We start from the raw sequence: 23207 nt of genomic DNA on the forward strand, positions 1-23207 counted from the left end.
GGTGGCACGAGGAGGCCACCGTGGGGAGGGCAGGCCACCAAGAGGAGACGAGAGGCAGAGCAGCAGTGCATGGCCAGGCCGCGGTGCTGTGGATGCCCGCTGGGCCCGGCAGGTGTAGCCTGTACCTGGCTTCCTGGGGGCCGTGGTGCTCCAGGAGTCTGCCCGCTGAGCCGCCCTACGGTTGCCTGTGTCGGGGTGGACGTGCACCTGGAGGGAGGTGTGGACGGTGTGCTGAGGGCCCATATGCGCCCCGGAGGAGGCCCCTCCCTCCCAGGCCTGGGGACCCCCAGCCTCGTCCACGTCCTGGAGGCAGTCCCTCCACGTCCCTACCTTATAGGACTGCAAGGCCCCCAGCCCTGCCCCAGAACTGGGGCCGCTCTCGGGGGCCTCCACACTGAACACGATCTGAAAGGCAAAGAGAGTGCACCCTACGTCAGGGGCCTGGGGGCACAAAGCCTCTTCCTGGCGTACCCAGGGACACGGAGGCTCCTAGGCACAGCTCACGAGAACGCCAGAGCCGCCTGCTCTCCCGCCAGGTCGGACGGGCACCTGGGGCACCCTCTGCTCCGCCTGCCATGCGGCCGAGGTCCCCTTGTGAGACCCCAGGCTGGGGCACAGGCACCGCCCGAGTGACCCCACCAAGTTCTCTGCGAACCTCCCACCACGGCGATATCCACACGCAGGGAATGCGGCAGCCCTGCAGGGCCTCCTGTACGCGCCCTGCCTCGCCCCAGTCAATGTAGGAATCCAATGGCAGCAGGATTCTTACAGGAACCAAACCAGCCCAGCCCAGAGCTCACCCGGCTGAGAAAGGCCCAGCGAGCTAAGGAGCAATGAGGAGGGATCTGTTCTGGACAATTATGCTTTGACTCACCAGAGAACTACAGTAAACAAGAGTGCAAAGCACACCGCTGCCAGAAAGATATATACCTATTATGTGCCATAATAATTAAAGATTAAAACTAAGCAAAATCAAACAGCTGTCAAGCGTGGTGGCCAACACCTGTGGTCCCAGCTACTCAGGAGGCTGAGGCGGGAGGATCGCCTGAGCCCAGGTTTGGACTCCAGCCTGGGCAACAAAGGAGAGCCCGTCTCCAACAATGGAGCAGGTGCCCGAATGACAGAATCCAGGAGAAGCCGGTTGCTTAGTCAGTAACACAGAACAACTGGCTTGTGCTGGAAAAAGAAAAGATTTCTGTCCTCTGCATCCCTCAGAGATGACTTCAGAAGGATCAGAAGCCTTGGTGCAAAGTATCCAACCGGACAGAGTGGTCTGGAAAACACACGAGGCCAGGCTCATCACCTGGGGCCAGGAGGCTGGACCCTACAGGATACACACCCGACCAGGAAGCCTGTTCGCCAAACCCAACGTGAGCACGCACGGAAGAGACAGGGAGAGAACACGGGCCTCACGCAGCGGTTGACACTGAGTTCACCACGAGCCCTGCGGACCAGCAGAGAAAGACAGCCCAAGCGCCAGGAAAGGCACGCAGAAAAGGAACCACAGGTGGCCAAGCCATGTCACGAGGCCACACAGAACACAGAGACCACTCGCTCTGCTCTGCCCGGCTGACTGGCCTGGCGAGCAGAGAGCCCTGGGGTCAGCCCGGCGGCGCCAGCAGAGAGAGACACACGTTTGCCCCAGGCTCAAGGAGACGCCGCTGGGACGTGACAGCCCAGAGTCACCGCAGCAAAGTGGTGAAAACCAGGAAACACCCAGGAGGCACGTCTAACAGAGCACGTAGAGACGCTTGAGGATGTGTGTGCTGTGTGCACGTGTGTACTGTGCGTGTGCTCGGGGACGCGCCTCAGATGGGGCGTAAGCACAGGAGACAGAACCTCACGTAGCCGTTTTCGCCGTCAAGACAGCCAAGCAGGCTCTGCACTTCGGCGGAGCCGCGACCCACAGGCACAGAGACAGTGAAGCCAGCTTCACCTAGCTGCGGAGCGGGGCGGAGGCACCGGGGGCAATGCTTTCCGTCACCACCTCCTGCACCCCAGCCCCAGGCAGCCCTCACTCTGGCCCTGCGGGAGTCTCAGGCAAGAGTCTCCCAGCAAGGGCTGCCCGCAGGCCGCTGCCCCTCCAGTCTCGGCCGAACCTCGCTGTGCGTCCAGGCTGGCCTCCGGCTAAACTGTACATCCCCGCGTCTCATTGGGACCCTTGTCCCCATTCTTCCCAGGGAACGTCTGCTGGCTCAAGGACGGGCCAGCCGCTGACCCGTGCGCACTGCCCACACCTGCCAGCACCCAGTTGCGACAGGAGTACCGGGCACCTGCATGTGCTCAGGAACGGATGAGCAACTGCTCAGTCACACGACAGGCGGGGCTGAGTCACCTGCCAGGGCTGCTTACAGCACAGCCAAAGGAAATTCCCAACCACGGAGTGAGCAGCATTTTTGCTTCAGAGTGTGGAGGGAGGAAGAGGAAGCTCCATAAACGGCAGCCTGGGGAACCGGACGGGGTGAGGCCTGGGGGCAGCAGGGCCCGCCTCACCTGGCTGTGGGCCTTGGCGCCCAGCAGCAGTACCAGAGCAGAGCGGATTCCCTGGAGCTGCTCCTACTGCAGCAGCCTGCTTAACCACAGGGACGCGTCGGGCAGAAGCAAGGCCCACCGGCAGGAGCACAGGCAGAGGGTCTGGCCCTGGGACACCCACTGTCCCCTTGGGGAAGAGCTGGGAGGGCAGAGCGGTGCTGTCTTTCCAGCCCCAATCCCTTCGCAGAGAAGACAGAGGCCGAGGTGGCCAGAGCCGCACTGGCTGTCCCGGGTCCCACGGCTCCATGCCCATCAGCAGCGACACGGCAGCCACGCCACAGACAGGGCTGGACACAGACCCCAGGGTTCCAACGCTGCCTCCCTCCTACACGAGCTCCTCGCAGGCCCAGGCAGACACCCGCGGAGCCACCGCACAGCTGGGCAGCTCCTGCCAACCCCTCCATGACCTCAGGTGGCCTGCAGGTGCACAGGGTGGGAGGGGAGAACCCCACAAGGACGGTCTCAAACAGCACCACATATCACACGGCTTCCTGGGCCTCAGTTTCCCCAAGCACCAACAGCCCCACAATCAGGAATCTTGAAAGTCTACTTCTGAAAGACCCCCCCCAAGGCTCAGGAGAGACACCTGTGCCAGGAGCACCCAGAACTGGGCTTGCCCTCCACCAGCTGGCCAAGCAGCTTCCGAGGGAGAACAGGCATCGACTGGAGACGTGGGCTGAGGGCGTGGCTCAGGGGATGTCCCACGAGGGAGGGGCAGGAACGTGGCCAGGGAGAGGAGGGATGCGTCTCGCCCCTCTGTCTCTGGCTTGCAGAGCAGAGCACAGCACTGCAGGGGCCGTCTTTCCCGTGAAGCTGTCTCGGAAGGCGCTTGTCCCCAGACTGCTCCTCGAGTGAGCCCAGGGCAGCTGCTGGCCTCTCCATAATCAGTGCGCCCTGCTGGCATGAGGCACCGGCAGGGGTGGAGCAGTTCCCTGGCCCTCCCTGCCCTGGGGGTCCTCACCCACCAGCACCACCCTGCAGGACTAACTAGACCTGTCCCTGTCACCTGGCCAGAGGCTAAGCAACTTAGGACGGGAGGAAATGAGCCCAAGGCTAGACGCAGCACCCAGCATGGCGGAAGGAAACACCTGCCCGGGGCCCACCAGACTCTACCTGGATGATGTCTGCCAGCTTCTGCAATCCAGCCGTGTTGGTGAACACTCCGGCGCCTGTGGGGGGGTGGGGAGCTGGCGTCCTGACCACAGGTCTGGGGGTGGGGGGGGCGCCCGACCTGGCCACCCAGCCACCAGCCAGCCGGCCACACGGCCCAGCTCTGCCTCACACCCAGTGGGGTGACCAGCTTCCTCGTCCCCTTAACCCCGCATAGAATGCGGGATCTGCTCTTCCCAGTGGTCAGGGGGACGCCAGACAGGGACAGGGTCTCAAGGGAGTCCGTGGACTTGACAAGAGGCTCCGAGGTCAAATACGTGCTGGAGCCCCTCCCCGCAGAGCCTAGGAGTGCGGTGAAGACCCCGCTAGTCCTGCACCTCCACCTCCCGAGACCCCACTCTGCAGAGGCAGGTTGCACAGAGGGGACCATGGGGAGGCTGCCCCGGGGAAGCCTTCTGGACCTCACACTCTGAACAGAAACGGGACTTGGGGGGCACAAGGAAAAGGCGGCGGGACCCACCACCAGCCAGGTCTCTCTCGCTGCTCTTTTTTTTTTTTGAGACAGAGTCTCTACTCTTTTGCCCAGGCTAGAGTGAGTGCCGTGGCATCAGCCTAGCTCACAGCAACCTCAATCTCCTGGGCTCAAGCAATCCTCCTGCCTCAGCCTCCCGAGTAGCTGGGACTACAGGCACGCGCCACCATGCCCGGCTAATTTTTTCTATATATATTAGTTGGCCAATTAATTTCTTCCTATTTATAGTAGAGACGGGGTCTCGCTCTTGCTCAGGCTGGTTTCGAACTCCTGACCTTGAGGAATCCGCCCGCCTCGGCCTCCCAGAGTGCTAGGTCTCGCTGCTCTTCATGAAAGGGACTAACTGGTACGAGGCTGCGGGGAGAAGCCGCCGGCCGCAGAACTGGAAGATGCTCTGCAGCGGCAGCCAAAGGCACTAATGCCTCCGAGTCCCGGTCGGAGAGGGAGAGCTCTGCAGGCCAGATCCCGGCTCGTGGGGAAGAGGCCCGTGGGCTGCTGACGGCCAGCCACCAGGTGCCACTGGGCGAGCCGTGCCAGCTGCCCGGCACGGAGGAGCAGCTTCGACCAAAGGCTGCCCCCGAGACTCACGTCCTGCCAGGTGCTGGATGATCTGGTCCAGCGAGTCCAGGATGCAGCCCTTGGTCTGAAACGTTATCTGGGCTTTGGCAAACAGCTCGAAGATGTAGCTGCAGGAGGATAAAGAGAGCTCACTGGTTGTCCTAACGAGAAGGCCTGGCTCTAACCGGCACCTGCCCTGCAAACGAGGCCGTGGAGGAGCTGGGCCGGCAGGGGGCTCGGTGTGGGAGTGTGTGCCTCCCCCCCCACACACAGGTGGGCGGCCCCTCCCAGGTCTAAGCAGGACAGGGCAGCCAGGGCCCAGGCACAGCGCGAGCCCACTGCCCGTCTCAAGCTCCAGGCTGGTCGCCTCTTCCCTCACCTCCCCGGCTTGGTGACGCCACTGTTGTCCCCAGGCAGCTCGACGTCGTCGATGGCCCCCTCCAGGCGAAGCAGGATCGCTGTGGGCCAAGGGGGTGTCAGGGGAGGCCCCGGCAGCCGCGAGGAGGAGGGGAGGGCGGCACTTACTCTTCAGCTTTGCGATGTCTTCCAGCTCCATGTTCAGCCCTGGGCGGGAGAAAAGCAGCAAATACACAATCCTGCAGCCGTCTCGTCCCACGCGCCGTGCCCTCCCTCCTCTGGCGTGGAGGAGAGGACACAGGCGTGCGAGAGAAGAGGTCACGCATAATCCTCACATCCAAATCTGAATCAGAAACAGCACGTGAGCCCAGCAATGCACACACAAGCAAGCCCTGCACACGGACGCACTTGCTAGCTCTGCCCGCTGAAAAGACAGTGGCCAACACACTGTGGGCCTTACAACACCTCCTCCCACAAAAAGAAAACAGGGCTTGCGGGAGACCCAGAAATGCAGAGGCGTGTGGGCCATCCTGACCCCCAGCAGCTCTGAGGCCGCCAACCACCCGGGCCATGCCGAAAGGGTGCAGAAGACGAACAAACACCCGAAGACAGAACAACTGAGCTTTAACGTGGGATTTGCAGTGGACAGGACCAATCCTATGTCTTTAAATGCACACAGTCAAGGATGGTATCTCAAAAACCATTCCCCTCCTGAAGATGGCAAGGAACCAAACTCCCAAATATGAAAACTGGGGAAGTAAAAGGGGAAGAAAAAATCAGCATTAACATTTACGCTGCTTGTCCTGTGTGAGCCGTATCACCATAGGCTGATGCAGCAAAGAGTATCTTTGCAAATTATTCCTGCTAACGTCTCCATCCTGCAGTCCCCAGACAATGAATGAAGCAGGCACTGAGCAGCAACAATGTTACCACCAGGAAAGCTGTGAGCCTCCTGAGGGAAAAGACACTGCTCTGGGGCCTGCCAAAGGACGCCTGCTCCGAGCCTCCAAACCCATCTCTCGGGGCGCGAGGAATGCACCACAGGTGCAGGCTGCAGGCTTGGGCTCTCTGCAGGTCGACAGCCTGGGTCCTTGGACAAATAAAGTATAAGGAAAAGAACAGGATGCAGATGAGAACTGCACTTCCACTCCTGAGCAAGACCTGGTAGGGAGCACATCCCACCACAGTTCCCCACTAATCACAACAAAAATCACTAAGCAACTAACGGAAGACTCTGAAAGGCAGAGAAGGCGGTAGGCAGCGGTAAGGGCCCTGGGGGTGGGCTGCCTGCTTGTTGCATGTTATATGACCTGGCCTAGGCAACCAGGACCTGCAACCTGAAGACACCAAGACACCAACAGGCACAAACCTAACAGAGCAAAAAGAAGACCAATCTTTCTAGCCAAGCGACCAGGGAGAGGACAGAGCACTGCACAGAACTCTGCTGCTCACATCTGCCCTGCCCACTGCACACAGGCACTGCGGCGTGAAGACCACTCCCCACCCCCGCACTGAGCAAACGTCAGCAGAGAGGTGGTGGGGAGAGGCAGCCACCCCTCCCAGCTGAAGAGTGTGTTGGGGGCTGTCCACAAGAGGAAGGTGGGGTGAGGGGTTCTTTACATCTGCATGTAAAGTCCTGGGGACCCCACGGCCCCACCCAGGGGGCTGGGTGTGAAAACTCTGCGAGCTGAATGCTGGCGGTGGGCTCAGCCCAGATGTCAGACCGGCAGGCGGGCTGATAAGAGTGGCCCCGCAAAGGCTTTGAAGATTAAACTGGCATTCGAACCACAGCCCACCAGAGAGAGCCAGGATGTGCTTCTGAATCTGTGCAGACTCCTTGCTAAAACAGATTTAAATAAGAGCCACAGTCTCAACAAAGTACCAAAAATATCCAGAATGCAACCCAAAATTACTTATCACAAAAACAAACAAAAAGGCACAGGAAAATCTCAACTTAAAAGAGAAATGACAATCAACAGATGCCAACACCAACATGACACAGATGTTACAATTATCTGACAAGGATTTTTTTTTTTTTTTTTTTTTTGAGACAGAGTCTCACTCTGTTGCCCAGGCTAGAGTGAGTGCCAGTTCTCTCAAAAGAATTGTTAACCACAAATAAATAGTAAGTATGTGAGTGATGCATATGTTAATTAGCTTGATTTAACCATTCTACAATGAATACTTATTTCAAAACATCACGTTGTGTACCATAAATATATATAATTTTTACTTGCCAATTAAAAAGAAGAAGAAAAATATATTAAATTAAGAGTTGTTAAAGTCTTTCAGACAGAAGGAAATAATATCAGAAGAAACTCTGGAACATTAGAAAGAAAGAACATCAGAAAAGAATAATTTTGGGGGACTGCAAACTAGTACAATCTCTGTGGAAAGTAATATGGAGATACCTGAAAGAGCTACAAGTAGAACTGCCATTTGATCCAGCAATCCCTTACTGAGCATCTACCCAAAGGAACAAAAGACACTATAAAAAAGACATCTGCACTCGAATGTTTATAGCAGCACAATGCACAATGGCAAAGATGTGGAAACAACCCAAGTGCCCAACAATACACGAGTGGGTTAATAAAATGTGGCATATGTATACCATGGAGTTCTACTCAGCCACAAAAAACAATGGTGATCTAGCACCTCTTGTATTATCCTGGATAGAACTGGCCCATTCTACTAAATGAAGTAACACAGGAATGAAAAAAACAAGCACCATATGTACTCACTATCAAATTGGTATTAACTGACTTAACTGACCTATACTTAAGTGCACACATAGTAGTAACTAACATTCTTCGGGTGTCAGGCAGGTTGGGGGAAGGAGGGGATGGGCACATTCACACCTAATGGGTGTAGTGAGCACCGTCTGGGGAACGGACACGCTTGATGCTCTGACTCGGATGGTGCAAAGACAACATATGTAACCTAAACGTTTGTACCCCCATAATATAACGAAATACAAAAAAAAAAAAAAAAAGAATCTTGCCCTGTTGCCTGGGCTGGAGTGCAGTGATGCACCATAGCTCACTGCATGCTCAGTCTCTCAAGTAGCTGGGACTACAGGTGCACACCAGCACGCCCAGCTAATTTTTTTTTGTACTCACTATGTTGCCCAGTCTGGTTTTGACTCCTGGCCTCAAGCCATCCTCCCACCTGGGCCTCCCAAGTCACTGGGATTATACGTGTGAGCCACCACAGCTGGCAATATCTGGGTACATTTATTAAACATTTTCTTTCTTTAATTGCTTAATAGTCATAAGCAAAAATCATAACATCATCTGGTATGGTTCTCAATGTATGTAGAGGTAGATCAATATACAGAAAAATGTATCCTAAGGGGGGATAAAAGATAAATGGTAGGCCAAGCATGGTGGCTCACGCCTGTAATCCTATCACTCTGGGAGGCCAAGGTGGGAGGATCGTTTGAGCTCAGGAGCTTGAGACCAGCCTGAGCAAGAGTAAGACCCGGTCTCTACTAAAAATTGAAAAATTAGCCAGGTGTGGTGGTGGCACCTGTAGTCCCAGCTACTTGGGAAGCTGAGGCAGGAGGATCGCTTAAGCCCAGGAGTTGAAGGTTGCTGTGAGCTATGATCACACCACTGCACTCCAGCCCTGGCAACAGAGTGACACCCGTCCTGAAAATAATAAATAAGATAAATGGTGGAAAAAGAAACTTTAAACTCAGCAAATGTTAAAAAGAGGAATAGCAGACATGCCAGAAGATGACAGACTGGGACAAGTCTCAGTGTTACATCCCACGTCAGAACTGACCACTGCCAGTGGCTGGCACGACTTCTACAACTCTGGATCTGGGTGGACACGCTCAAGCTCGAAGAGCGTGGAAAAACCACCTTCCTGCCATCAATGGCCTGATGTTTCTGGTGGATTGCGAAGACCACGAAAGGCTGTTAGAGTCAAAAGAAGGTCGGGCACGGTGGCTCACGCCTGTCATCCTAGCACTCTGGGAGGCCAAGGTGGGAGGATTGCTCAAGGTCAGGAGTTCGAAACCAGCCTGAGCAAGAGCGAGACCCCCGTCTCTACTAAAAATAGAAAGAAATTAATTGGCCAACTAAAAACATATACAGAAAAAATTAGCTGGGCATGGTGGCACACGTCTGTAGTCCCAGCTACTCGGGAGGCTGAGGCAGGAGGATTGCTTGAGCCCAGGAGTTTGAGGTTGCTGTGAGCGAGGCTGATGCCATGGCACTCTAACCCGAGCAACAGAGTGAGACTCTGTCTCAAAAAAAAAAAAAAAAAAAAAAAAAAAAGAGTCAAAAGAAGAACTGGATCCCGGATGACAGACGAAACCAGTTAATGTGCCTTCCTGATTCTTGGGAGTGAGACCGACAGACTTGAAGTGGAGAAAGGTCACGAGAGACATTTGGTTTGTGTGGTCGGACAGCAGGAAGGGCGGCCTGTCTCGGAGAGAACTGAAAGCCCAGCGCTTGGACATTTCCACGTATGGTCTGCTCAGAAGACACAGCTGTGGACAAGCTGCCCCGGATGCCACGGTACACTGGTTAGCACTGACCCGTCCAGACCCAGGTCTCACTGTGTTCAGGCCGCCTCAGAGATGTGATCACTCAACACGCATAACTTGAATCCAATAGACTTTTGTTGCTTTTAGAAACGGTTCCTTTAGATTATTAATATTATATCAGCTAAGCAAACATGGACTCCTAGTTGGCCGTTAATAGAGACTTTATAGAAAATATGGACAAATTAACCACGTCCATAAACATATTCTGTGATTACCGTGTAAAAGTGTGCTTTGGACAAAAACCGGAAAGGAATCTATGGGACTAGCAAGTTATGCATAGCAGCAGACGCACAAGCCGTTTGACACATTTACAGTGAGTGCACTTGGGCCGGACGCGGTGGCTCACGCCTGTAATCCTAGCGCTCTGGGAGGCCAAGGCGGGCGGATTGCTTGAGCTCAGGAGTTCGAAACCAGCCTGAGCAAAAGCGAGACCCCATCTCTACTATAAATAGAAAGAAATTAATTGGCCAATTAATATACATAGAAAAAATTAGCCGGGCATGGTGGTGCACGCCTGTAGTCCCAGCTACTCGGGAGGCTGAGGCAGTAGGATTGCTTGAGCCCAGGAGACTGAGGTTGCTGTAAGCTAGGCTGACACCATGGCACTCACTCTAGCCTAGGCAACAAAGCGAGACTCTGTCTCAAAAACAAAACAAAACAAAACAAAAAAAACTCGAGGTCAGGAGTTCGAAACAGTGAGTACACTTGGTTCTCCAGTTTTACACGGTAGTGAGGAGGTCGACGCTGGCTGGGAAAGGATATAGGTATTCAGAAAATGCCAAAACTCCTGAATGATACCAGTCCTTCCCGGGTCCATGGGACCCTGCACTATCCTGAGCTAAAAGCCCCTTCAAGAAGCCGACGCTGTCCCGAAAGGTCCCTGAGCAAAAGCGCTTGGAGCCCAGACACAGCTGCACGGGGCTCCAGCCTCACAGCCCCGGCCGGACACCCACCTGCGCTGGCGGAGTCCACGCCCAGCTCCAGCCGCAGCTCGCCCTGCTGCGCCAGCTTAGCCTGCTCCTCCAGCACCTGGTCGATGGCGCCCAGTCCTGAAGCCAAGTCGTGGGGGGTCAGGTCGAAGGACGCCGACTCCTCGCACATCTTCTCCTGAGAGCACAGGCGTCCCACGTCACTCATGGCAGGGCGGGAAGCGGAGCACCCAGTCCCCAGAGCCACACACCCCAAGGTCCTCCAAAGCCCTGCGGTCGGTCTCCAGGGCCAGGTCACAGGTGGGGCCGGGGACGACCGTCTGGCCCATGCCAATGTTTGTTTGTTTGTTTATTTATTTATTATTTATTTATTTTTTGAGACAGAGTCTCGCTTTGTTGCCCAGGCTAGAGTGAGTGCCGTGGCCGTCAGCCTAGCTCACAGCAACCTCAGGCACCAATGTTTAAAAATGACTACTTTGCTTGAGTTGGCAACCTTTCTTAATTACAAAATTTCCAATTAAAATCTAGATTTCTGGCTTCTCTCAAAAGTCAAAAGACCTGGCCCATCATCTCCCACAGCAGTAAGTTCCTGAAACCATGTGGGGCCGAGGGTGGACACCGAGGTCCCAGGCCCTGCAGTGGGACGGAGCCCCACCCGGGCTCCTGAGCAGCTGGGCGCGGCAGACCCAAGCAGCCCCTCCAGCAACACTCCCAGAGACACAAGGCCCTGAGCAGTGGCCGCGAGGGCAGGGCAGAGGCCGGTGTAGGAGCACGACTATGGCTCTCCACGGCAGCCCTCCCAGGGTCAGGGACACTGCAGGGAAGATGACGGGCCTGTGGTCGTCCTGGTGACAGAGCAGGGAGAGGAGAGAGCCCCGGGCCAGGCTGGTCCCCCAGCCGGCGGGAAGGGAAGGGTCTGGCGAGGGGCACATCCTCGGCCCGCTGGCCAGCCCCGGAGAAGCATCTGACCAGCGGGATGGGCGGCAGGCACACCTGGGTGGGCTTTGCTCAGAAGCCCACGGCCTCGGTTTGGGCAGACCTCCTTCACGAGGGCTTGTGTTGGTTCCCACAAAGCCAGGAGGGACGGCAGCGTCTAGGACAGAGGCCAGTGGAGACTCACCACATTGTGAGCTTCGTCAAAGATCACGACCGTCCCCTTCAGGTCGATGTTGTGCGCCTTTCGACTCTGCAAAACGGGACAAAGTGCTGGAGTGGAGCAGGGCAGGGGCGCACTGAGTGCAGGCTTGAAGAGCAGAGGGCAGGGACAAGGGACAGAGGCACAAGGCAGGCACCCAGTGTCACAAGCATGGATCATAACCGCTGCCGAGGCAAGGCCCTCAACTGGGCTGCTGGAGTGCAGCTGGCCAAGGCGGGCATGGGACAGCAGCCCGGCCACGCCTGCCCACGCCATGGTCAGCAAGATGGCCAAGGAAGCCGGGGTGCCCCAGACCACAGCAGTCGGCAGCCACAGAAACAGAGGAGCCAGGGAGGTCCGAGCCTAGCAGTTCTCCACCATCGCACACGCTCAGGGAGGCCTAAACTCCAACATGCAGGTCCTGCCCCAGACTGTGACAGAAGCAACCTGGGGTGGGGTCCAGCGTTGGTATTTTTCTTACCTTAATCTGAAGCTTAATTTTCGTAAAACAAAACACTCATTTTAGGCATGCGTTTGAGTTTTGTTGGACGTGTGCGCTGTGTAACCACCAGCCCTTCCCTGCCCTTTCTAGCACACCAGAGTCCTCCACACGGGACCCTCTGTGTGGGCAGGTCTGAGGCCACATGCCCCCCCCCATGCTGCCGCGTGGCCAGCGGCTCACACCCTTCTGCTGTGCAGACACGCCAGGATTTGTCTGCTCCCGTCGGTAGGCCCACATGGTTGCTGCCCGGTTTTGGTGACTGTAAATAAAGCTGCAGGCCAAGCACACATCCAAGGCTCTGGACGAAGCTTTCGCCTCTGGGGCTGGGCGACATGGCACCTGTGGGCAGGGCAGCTGCACCATCCCACACACGCACCAGCAAAGGACGCAACTTCCAGGTGCTCCACATCCTCACTGACATTTATTTTAAGTCTCTTTAACTGTATTCATTCTAGTGGGAACGCAGCATTAGCTCCCTGTGGTTCTAGCCTGTATCCTCCCGGTCCCCGGCGATGCCGGCAGCCTTTCCACACACGCTGCTCATTTCCTCAATCTTGGTGAAATGTCAGTTCAGATCTTTCCCCAGGGGTTAACTGGGTTGTTTGTTTAGTTATGAGAGCATTTTACACACTCTGGTCAAAAGTCTTTTGAGGCTGGGCACAGTGGTTCACACCTGTAATCTCAGCACTCTGGGAGGCCGAGGCAGGAAGACTACTTGAGCTCAGGAGCTCGAGACTAGCCTGAGCAAGAGCGAGACCCTGTCTCTACTAAAAATAGAAAAATTTAGCCAGGTGTTGTGGCGCACACCTGTAGTCCCAGTACTCAGAAGGCTGAGGCAGTAGGATCACTTGAGCCCAGGAGTTTAAGGTTGCTGCGAGCTACGATGATGCCACTGCACTCTAGTCCAGGGCAACAGAGTAAGACATTGTCTCAACAACAACAAAAAAAAAAAAAAGAAGAAGAAGAAAAGTCCTTTGAAAGACAGAAGCATTTTTCTCTTTCTGACTACCTTTTGATTTTCTTAACTTTCCTAACTCTTTCAAAGAGTTGAAGCTTTAAATTTTGGTATAGTCCAATTTTTGAATTTTTTCTTTATGGCTAGAGCCTTGCATGTCCAACCTAAGAAAGCTCACCCTACCCCAAAGTTGGAAAGACCTCCCCCATGTTCCTTCCAGAACGTGTAGTTTCAGCTTTTCCATTTAGGTTCCTACAGCGTGGCATGAGGAAGAGGAGTTCTCTTCCAAATGGACTTCCAACTATCACAGCACCATTTTTTAAAAAGCCAAAACCAACTTTCCTCTCTCCACTGGATGACTTTGGCATATTTGGTGAAGACCAGTGACCACACGCATGTGGGTCTGTGTGGATGCTGTCCGCTCCCTGCTCTGCGTGTGCGTCCTTGAGCCTGGGCACACGGCCCTGCACTGTAGCTTCAAGGCACCTTGAAACCAGGAGGACAAACCCTCCCACTTCATTCTTCTTCGAAGCTCTCTCAAAGCTTTTGCGTTTCCACGGAAACGTCAGATCAGCTTATCAGTGATGACATAACTGCGCCAGGGCAGGGCCCTGTGTTTCCAGCAGCTGTCCAGTGGGTTCCCACCGGAAGTGAGCACTGCGCTAGAAGAACCGCCAACCGCAGCGAAGCTCACCAGCGTGCCGTACCCCAAATCTGACGCTGCCCTCTCGGGCACCTCCCACAGGGCTCTGCAGCCGCCCCCACGCCCGCCCTGCTCCAACCCTGCAGGCACCTCCCTGGGCTTCTCTCCAACCCTGGGCCCCTCAGCGACCCATCTCCTGGCACCACCTCCACCCCGCCGCTCGCTGTTTCCTTTCACGGCCCCTCGATGCCAACAGCTCCAGTGCTTCCTCTTGTCTGTCTGTCCCCTGGAACCAAAGCCCCACTTGAGGGAGGCCAGCTGCGCTGAGCCAGCACAGTGGGCTCTTAATAAACACGTACCACTGACCGGTGCGGTGGCTCACGCCTGTAACCCTAGCACTCTGGGAGGCCAAGGCGGGCGGATCACTCAAGGTCAGGAGTTTAAAACCAGCCTGAGCAAGAGCGAGACCCCGTCTCTACTATAAATAGAAAGAAATTAATTGGCCAACTAATATATATAGAATACATTAGCTGGGCATGGTGGCGCATGCCTGTAGTCCCAGCTACTCGGGAGGCTGAGGCAGGAGGATCGCTTGAGCCCAGGAGTCTGAGGTTGCTGTGGGCTAGGCTGATGCCACAGCGCTCACTCTAGCCTGGGCAACAAAGTGTGACTCTGTCTCAAAAAAAAAAAAAAAAAAAAAATACAAAAAAAATAAACACCCACCACGGGAAGGAAGGAAGGAAGGAAGGAACAAAGGGATCTGGAAAGGACTATAACCACAACGCCACCATGACGTGAAAGTAAAAGCTGCCAAGCATGCAGGGCGTGATCTCACCTGCGCTAAACGAAAGGAACAGGGCACGCAAACCTGCAGGTAAACACAGCCCGAGCAGGACGGGAGCAGAGGGTGTTCCGGGGTCCCTGCACCTCCCCCAATCTGACCTGAGGCACTAAGCTGCGCAGCCCAGGCGTCGCCTCAGTCCCACCAGCTGCCCACTCCCAGGCTGCTCAGAGGGACTGACCCACAGCCTTGGCTGCTCACAGCTGCGTCTGGCCAGGTTTTGAGCCCCGACCAGTGACAAAGGCAGGTCCTTCCACCCTCACCTGCTGCTCTAAGGGCCTGAACCAGCAGAGCCTTGAATGGCCCCTCCTGAGCCCGGGATACTCCGCTGACAGCAGGAACTACCAGCTGCACAAGACTAAGTCCTCACCTTGGCATCCAACAGGTAATTGTACGGCATAAAGATGATGTCAGCTTGCGGTTTCAGGTTCCGAGAGAGGTAGTAAGGGCACACTCTGAGGAGAGAAGATGCTGTGAGCACCCCACGTGGGGGCCGGGCCCTGAGGGCAGGGTCCCAGGAGGCATGGCCACCACTCAAGGCCACCACATCCTCTGGCCAGGAAAGAGCCCTTGTCTTGCCCGTGGGACCTTGGCAGGAAGCTGGTGTCTGGGATGGGCAGGGAGTCCACCTGAGTTTTCAACCATGTGAAGGTACCACCTATTTTAAAACTCTATGCAAAAAAAAAAAAAAAAAAAAAAAACACATCTCAACCCTGTTCCTAGCTAGAGGTCATTAGGAAAAAAACAACATACAAGCACTAAAAAAAGTACAACTTTTTCCCTCTACATAAGAAACTCTTTCTGATCACAACTTCAATCCTTGAAGCTATAAAGGTGGACAGGCCAGGCACAGTGGCTCATGCCTATAATCCCAGCATTTCGGGAAGGTGAAGCAGGAGGATCACTTGAGGCCAGGAGTTTGAGACCCGGCTGAGCAACATAGTGAGACCCCATCTGTACACGAAATGAAACAATCAGCTGGGCGTGGTGGTGCCCACCTGTAGTCCCAGCTGCTTGGGAGGCTCAGCCCACAAGTGCGAGGTTACCATGAGCTGTGGTTGTGCCACTGCTCTCCAGCCTAGGCAACAGAGCGACATCTCATCTCAAAAAAACTCAATTTTTGGCCAGGCACGGTGGCTCACACCTAGCACTCTGGGAGGCCGAGACGGAAGGATTGCTTGAGCTCAGGAGTTCGAGACCAGCCTGAGCAAGAGTGAGACCCCGTCTCTACTATAAATATAAAGAAATTAGCCAAACAACTAAAAATAGAAAAAATTAGCTGGGCAGAGTGGTGTGTGTCTGTAGTCCTAGCTACTCGGGAGGCTAAGACAGCAGGATTGCTTGAGCCCAGGAGTTTGAGGTTGCTGTGACCTAGGCTGACCCCACAACACTCTAGCCCGGGTGACAGAGTAAAACTCTGTCTAAAAAAAAAACAACAACAAGGCCAGGCGCGGTGGCTCACGCCTGTAATCCTAGCTCTTGGGAGGCCGAGGCGGGCGGATTGCTCAAGGTCAGGAGTTCAAAACCAGCCTGAGCAAGAGCGAGACCCCGTCTCTACTATAAATAGAAAGAAATTAATTGGCCAACTGATATATATATATAAAATTAGCCGGGCATGGTGGCACATGCCTGTAGTCCTAGCTACTCGGGAGGCTAAGACAGCAGGATTGCTCGAGCCCAGGAGTTTGAGGTTGCTGTGAGCTAGGCTGACGCCACGGCACTCACTCTAGCCTGGACAACAAACCGAGACTCTGTCTCAAAAAAAAAACAAAAACAATTTTTAAAAATAAGATCAAGAAAAAGAAACGAAACACATTCGTGCCTCCACACATCATGGAGTCTGGCTGTGGACGGACTCACAGGCCTCAGCCTCACCTGTGCTTGCTCCCACTCTTGACCAGGTCCTCGATGTCCAGGATGGGGGTGGCCAGCTCCTGCTCCAGGCTCTTCCCTGTGGGCACCAGGCAGGAGCAAACACACTCTCAGGGCCCATCCTGAGTTGCCAGACCCCAGGGGTGCCCAGGACAGAAAGGCTCCCGAGCGGAGGGCACTGCAGACCAAGCTCTGCCTGGTGCTCCCTGCTGTCCACAGACTGCCGCGTGGGCAGTGGGGACAACAGCTGGAGCCGGCAAGGGCAGTGGGGACGACAGCTATGGGGAGTTCCCAAACAGCACACCTGGCCCACCTGGCCCAGACTGTCTTCCGGGCATCGCTGAGATCGGAGGGGGCGGCTCCCTCCAGGGCACCTGGGGGCACAGGCACGCAGCCCCTTCTCAGGACGCCCGGCAGGCCTGGACAGTCTCAGATCAGTGCCACCACACCAACACACAGCAAACAAGGAGGTGACAAGGAACACACTCAGCAGTCCCCCTGTGTATCCAGGGGGCAGGCACAAGGACACTTGGTGCTGGGCCCTGGGGGACCTCCCAGCTCAGGCCTCTGGCCGGGGAGTGCCACCTGAACACCAGTGGCAGCTGCAAGGGCCTCAGCCCTGAGACGCCGGACTCTCAACAGACGTCGGCGCAGACACTGTCCCACAAGACTGCCGACACCTCCTAGGTGCTCCAGGGCCATGTCGCCCCAGCCCCACACTCTGGGACAGGAAGCAGAGGGAGCCCTGATCTCAGAGAAGCTCAAGCCCCTGAGCCACACAGCCCTGAAGCAGACGTGCTGCCCTCAGGGTACAGGAAACCGGAAGGGCCGCACCCTAGCGAGGCTGGCCCTGCCACCGTCTCTGGGCACCTGAGACGAGCCCAGAAGTCCTTGGCAGACAGAAGGAGCAGCCAAGGGGTCGAAGGACAGATCTGGAGAAAGGGCACTGGTGCCAGCCCCCCACTCCAGGCCCTCCACAGGCTGTGGGCACCTGCAGTTGCCATGGCAAGCCGCCCCGGCAGGCTGTTGTCACTAACCCTGTGCTCACTCTCCCCATCTCTGGGTGAGGCAATCAGTCCGGGCCCCAAGGCCACCCCAGGCTGTACTCCCAGGACTCAGCCTGGAGTCACGCTCAGGGCTGCAATCTCCTACAGCAAAACGTCACACAGCAAAGCCCACAAAGGGGAAAATGCTTGGGGCGAGTTCAGGGAGAGATCAGATTCGGGTTCTAGAATCCCCTCTCAGTGGAATCTTGCAGGACGACTCAGGGGCTAGTCACGGGGCACCCTACTGCCCTGCACACACAAAAAGTCCAGGTTCCCGGTAGAGAAAGCTAGTGTTTAGCATAAACCCTCTCATGTGTACTAAGTGTTTAGGCACAGGGAATGCCTCTTATCAGAAAAAAGTGGGAGCCTCCCCAAAATCCCAGTTCCCAGGGGCCAGCCCTGCCAGCTGGCAGTTCTTGGACCTCGTGTGAGCCCTTCCGCACTCAGCACTGGCACAGGGGACCCAGCAAGTCGGGAGACCGTGCCCAGGACACGGCTGCACTGGCCGCCCCACAGGGCAAGAGCAAGCAGGTCACGAACCTCCAAGCTCAGCCCCCTGCTCCATGCCAACCCTGGCTTTGCCAAACGGCTTCTTACCTTCCACGTTGTTATAGAAGTGACAAGAGCGACTTGCCACCTTCTTGCGGCACAAGTGGATCTGCAAGAGCAGGAGCAGGGCGCACAGCTCAAGCGATGGCCAAGAACCACCCCCCACCAGCTCCTCCCCTGCTGCCCCTCAGGTGCCCCTTAACCCCTAGCCGAGCCCAGCAGGGGGAATGGGGTCAGGAGTCAGCACCCCTGAAGGCCCAGCACACCCGCCTGGCAGAAGTTGGGGGGGCCGCAGCAGGCACCCTGGAGCCCACCTGCACGTGGTTGCTCTCCTGCTTCTTCACCTCAGGGTGGATGCACAGCTGCTCCCGGGAGCCCAGCACACACACCTTGGGCCTGGCAGAAGACAGAACCAGAGGGCTGAGAAAGAACTACCTCCAAGAACAGGTGGCCACAGTGTGGTCCAGCTGTATGGAGACCCACCAGAAACTCAGCAGCGAGACTCATAACTGGAAGGTAGCCCAAGCTTGGGAGGGGATGAGGAGGAAGACAGGGATTGGGCAGGAGGGATGGGCCTAAGGGGCTCTACAGCGCCCCATCATCTGGGCTCCCTTGCAGAGGAACCAGGGTGGGATATCAAGACTCGCTGAGCTCTGATGGGGGCAGGGCTCCTCCCCTCCACACGTGAAGCTGCACAGGGTGCTGGTGCTGACCCATGCCACAGCCAACACCACAGACCTGGCAGGAGTTCAGGAAGCCAGCCCATGGCCAACATGTGCACACAGAGCTGTTTTCTCACGTGTGATGGGCGTCGAGGACAGCCCAGCCTTGCCCTACCCCTGAGCATCCACATGCTACAGTTCTCAGGTATGGCCAGAGAGATCATCATCATCCACAAGGCAGCACAGGCTGTGGGCCCAGCACCATGCCAGGTCCCTCTCGGCAGCCCTGAGGCAGGTGTGGACTTGCCTAACTCACCGGTAGGAGGTGTTCCGGAGTTCGCCAATGACCTGTGTGAGCTGTGAGTGGGTCCTAGAGGCATAAATGATCTTCGGGATGTCCGAGTAGCAAGCTGCCCAGGCACAAGGAGGCATGACAGGTCATGGTCTGAGACAGTGTTCTCACGAGTTGGTTTAACACAAGCAGCACTGGGCTAACTCATCCCTGCAGGTGCTGGGAATCTAACACCTCAGATGCTCGTGTACCAGAAATGGGCTAAGTGGGTACCTGCAGTGCCCTGATTCAGCAAAAAGCCCCAACCCTGGGCTTATACCCAGGATGGTGAGAAATGATAGGGCAGCTACAAAATTCTCCTTGCTCCAGCTCTGCCTGAGAGATGGCCAAAGTCCAGGGAGCTCAGCCCCTCCCCAGCCCCATCCCTCCCTTCCATCCCCACACACAAGCGGGGGAGAGCCCTGGGAAGTAGGGTCACCTATGGGGTCTCCATCAGTAGTAGCAGCAGCATTCCCCCAGGATGACAAGGCCCGATCGAGGAAAAGCTCCCCTTGCACCCTCTCGGCAATCTTGTGGGCAGAGATGGTGTCGCGAAGGTGTTCCCGCCAGGCCAGTGTGGTGCACAGGAGGCAGAGTGTCTTCCCTGTGCCCGTGGGGCTCTCCAAGATGCCATTCACTTTCTGAATAGAGTTGGGAACTGGGTTATGAGGAAGCAGGGAGAGGTGAAGCCACACACCCCGCTCTGAGACAAGCCCCCAGCGACGAGTGGGGCAGCTCTCAGCAGATACACAGCCCACTGTCCAGGGAACTGCAGCTAAGTCCACATGTTCCTTTCACTCTTACCCTAAAGGCCCCAGGTTAACTCAGCCCTCATTAGGAAACAATTTGCAGAACATTACCTAAAATGTTAATATAAATAGTAAGATGACTAATTAGGTGTCAAGTCTCAAAATAGGAAATTGTTCTGTGTTTCTAGATTCAGACACTTACACTGTCCTATCTGAACAGAATCTTATGTCCTACATACGCGCTCTCAGATGGGAGCCCGAGCAGAAAACTCAGGGAGGGAGTATGAGCAGGGTAAAAGGGCACCTCAAGAAACCCAGCAGAGGCCAGGCGCAGTGGCTCACACCTGTAATCCTAGCACTCCGGGAGGCCGAAGCAGGAGGATCACTCAAGGTCAGGAGTCCGAGACCAGCCTGAGCAAGAGCAAGACCCCGTCTCTACTAAAAATAGAAAGAAATCAGCTGAACTAAAAATATATAGAAAAAATTAGCTGGGCATGGTGGCGCATGCCTATAATCCCAGCTACTCGGGAGGCTGAGGCAGGAAGATTGCTTGAGCCCAGGAGTTGGAGGTTACTGTGAGCTAGGCACTCTAGCCTGGGCAACAGAGTGAGACTCTGTCTCAAAAAAAAAGGAACCCAGCAGAAAGCACCTGCCCCAATTCCACCTCCCTGCACACCTCTGAGCTTCCAAGACCTCCCACAGTGAGGGCTGGATACCAGCTGCCCCTTAACCAGAAATGCTTCCTAAATGCCACCTCCTCAGAGAGGCCCCCAAGGCACTTCCAAACCTATCACCACCAAGAACTATGGCTTTTGTTCACTGTCTCTCCCACCCCACCTAGAACGTTAACACTTCATATGACAAGGCTATCTTTCACACAGCAGGGTCTGGCTGAAACGGACAGGAGGGGAGGACGACATCTGGCCCTTGCTGAAGCCCCACCCCCACTGACTCATCTCTGAGTACAAATTCCTCAGGGTGGCAGCTTTACCTTCTGCAGACATTCCAGGACCTTGGTCATGTATTCCTGTTGGCATTTGTATGGCTGGAATGGGAAGTCCACTGTCACACCATTCAGGACTATCTTGGGCATATCAGACTGTTCTCAGGTGGGCACAGATGTTGGCTGAGATGCAGGGTGTTTGGGTCTGTGAGCATCTCAAGGTCTCGGCCACTCCAGGTAAGCGATGCTGGCACGTAGCACTAGGAGACAATGTTGTTCTCTGCAGAAACCCTATGGCACAGACTTGGGGAAGACAAGACTCTATTTGCAGACAGCCCTCCAGGGGTACCAGGCCACACCATACCTTGCCAGGCATTTCAGTGACTTCCCCCGTGGAGAAGGTCAGAAGGCAAGCCCCTCACAGCCCATCACAAGGAGCTTTGGGGAAGGGGGCGGAGGTGAAGATCCTGAATGAGTGAGCCCTGCCTTGTTCTTCCACCCAACACAACTCCATCCTGTTCTGGAAGAGGTGACCAGGATCACAAAAATAACAAGAGCCCAAGCTGGGCACGGTCTTACAAGCTCTACCTGCACCAATTCGGTTACTTCCACAAGAGCATGAAAAGTTAAAAACACAGCAGCACTCTCTCGGCCTGGGGAGGCACACGGTGCAGAGTGGAGTGTCTAAACCTCCTGCCCCGTATCTCCAACCCTGTGCTCCCCCCGCTGGCGACTATTCAGCCTATCCGTCCCGCCCAGGTAGGCAACCGAGGGTAGCCAAAGTAGCCAGAGTATCCTGCGGTGCCGATTCGTGCAGCACTCAGCAAGTCGCTCATCTTCTCTGGGTCTCAATGTCCCTGGAAACTGGGACTAACAGACCAGATGCCTAATCACTGAATGACGGCCCTACCCTCCGGCCCCATAAACCACCGCCAAGGACTGGCTCCGCAGACGCCACGGCGCCCAGAGCCCAGGGGCATGGGGAACTACAAGCCCCAGAAGGCAGCGCGGCGCAGCCCGGGCTGGCCCAGCCACTGTCGCGGCGCGGGGCCTGCCGGGAGCCGTAGTTTCAGAAGCCGCAAGCTGCCCCCGCGAGCCGCTTGGTAAAGGCCCGGTTACAGGATCTCTGCGACTCACGGCTCACTTGCTTCGGCGAGGAGACTTCCAGAACCTGGGAGTCTCAGGAACTCTGCTGACTCTGGCCAAAACGCCCCCACCGCGTTGTCAGCTGCAGCTAATTCAGAATTGGCGGTCGAACGCTACGCACTTCCGCCCTCACTTCCGGTCCGCTATTCTGTGCTCCCGGCGGAAACCGTTCCCCAGCCGAGGGGGCCGGTGTGCTCCCGGAGGTTCTCAGGCCCCTGTGTGCGTTCTGTGTGCTGCGCCTTGGTCCTGCCTCTTCCTCTATCCTGAGCCCAGTAAACGCCACTTCCGTCTCCGACAGGCATAAACCTGGGGTCCGCCGTCTTCTCCCTCAAGTCATCCTGCAGCAGGGTCTCCATTGCACTACCACCTCCTTAGACCAACTCACCACCACCGCCCAGACAACTGCAGAAGCCTTCTGTGAATTTCCAGCCTCTTCTCCAAACACCCAGAGGCATTTTCTTTTCTTTTGAGACAGAGTCTCGCTCTGTTGCCCAGGCTGGAGTGCCGTGGCCTTGGCCTAAACTCACAGCAACCCAACACCTGGGCTCAAGCAATCCTCCTGCCTCAGCCTCCCGAGTAGCTGGGACTACCGGCATGAGCCACCATGCCCAGCTAATTTTTTTTCTTCTATTTTTAGTTGTCCTTCTAATTTCTTTGTATTTTTAGTAGAGACGGGATCTCGAACTCCTCAGCTCAAGGGATCCTGCCACCTCGGCCTCCCAGAGTGCTAAGATTACAGGCGAGCCTCCACACCCAGTCCAGAGGCATCTTTTGAGTCTGAACAGACTGCTTTCCTTAAAATACGCAAGTGGGCTGGGCACGGTGGCTCAGGTCTGTAATCCTAGCACTCTGGGAGGCTGAGCTGAGCTGATCACTCCAGGTCTGGAGTTCAAAACCAGCCTGAGCAAGAGCGAGACCCCCATCTCTACCAAAAATAGGAAGAAATTAATTGGCCAACTAAAAACATATAGAAAAAATTAGCCAGGCATGGTGGTGCATGCCTGTAGTCCCAGCTACTCGGGAGGCTGAGGCAGAAGGATTACTTGAGCCCAGGAGTTTGAGGTTGCTGTGAGCCAGGCTAACACCACAGCACTCTAGCATGGGCAACAGAGTGAGACTCTGTCTCAAAAAAATAAAATAAAATATCCAAGTGGTATAACCGACTCCACAAGCAAAACAACATTTTTTATAGTTTTTGTTGTTGTTTTTGTACTACTCTTATGTTTCAAGCTCCCAGGCCAGTAAAATTTACTGACCAGA

At 55.6% G+C, this 23207-nt stretch overlaps 1 protein-coding gene across 1 annotated transcript in view; it reads right to left on the reverse strand.

Annotated features, from left to right (window-relative positions):
• RTEL1 (regulator of telomere elongation helicase 1) overlaps positions 1-22071 on the reverse strand; it is a 31200-nt gene extending 9129 nt beyond the window's left edge. The window contains exons 1-16 of the mRNA XM_076010799.1: positions 21939-22071; positions 20850-21104; positions 19549-19750; positions 19095-19188; positions 18431-18512; positions 18165-18225; positions 16525-16600; positions 15020-15104; positions 11694-11759; positions 10598-10751; positions 5258-5296; positions 5112-5190; positions 4763-4860; positions 3646-3701; positions 331-405; positions 126-207 (exon numbers count right to left, since the gene is read on the reverse strand). Coding sequence (XP_075866914.1) covers positions 126-207; positions 331-405; positions 3646-3701; positions 4763-4860; positions 5112-5190; positions 5258-5296; positions 10598-10751; positions 11694-11759; positions 15020-15104; positions 16525-16600; positions 18165-18225; positions 18431-18512; positions 19095-19188; positions 19549-19750; positions 20850-20951 — 1351 coding nt within the window. The 5' untranslated portion in view covers positions 20952-21104; positions 21939-22071. The remainder of the gene's footprint in view (positions 1-125; positions 208-330; positions 406-3645; positions 3702-4762; positions 4861-5111; positions 5191-5257; positions 5297-10597; positions 10752-11693; positions 11760-15019; positions 15105-16524; positions 16601-18164; positions 18226-18430; positions 18513-19094; positions 19189-19548; positions 19751-20849; positions 21105-21938) is intronic.
• Positions 22072-23207: the final 1136 nt, after the last annotated feature.

Source organism: Microcebus murinus, chromosome 16 (genome assembly GCF_040939455.1).
Source record: "Microcebus murinus isolate Inina chromosome 16, M.murinus_Inina_mat1.0, whole genome shotgun sequence".
NCBI lineage: Eukaryota > Metazoa > Chordata > Mammalia > Primates > Cheirogaleidae > Microcebus > Microcebus murinus.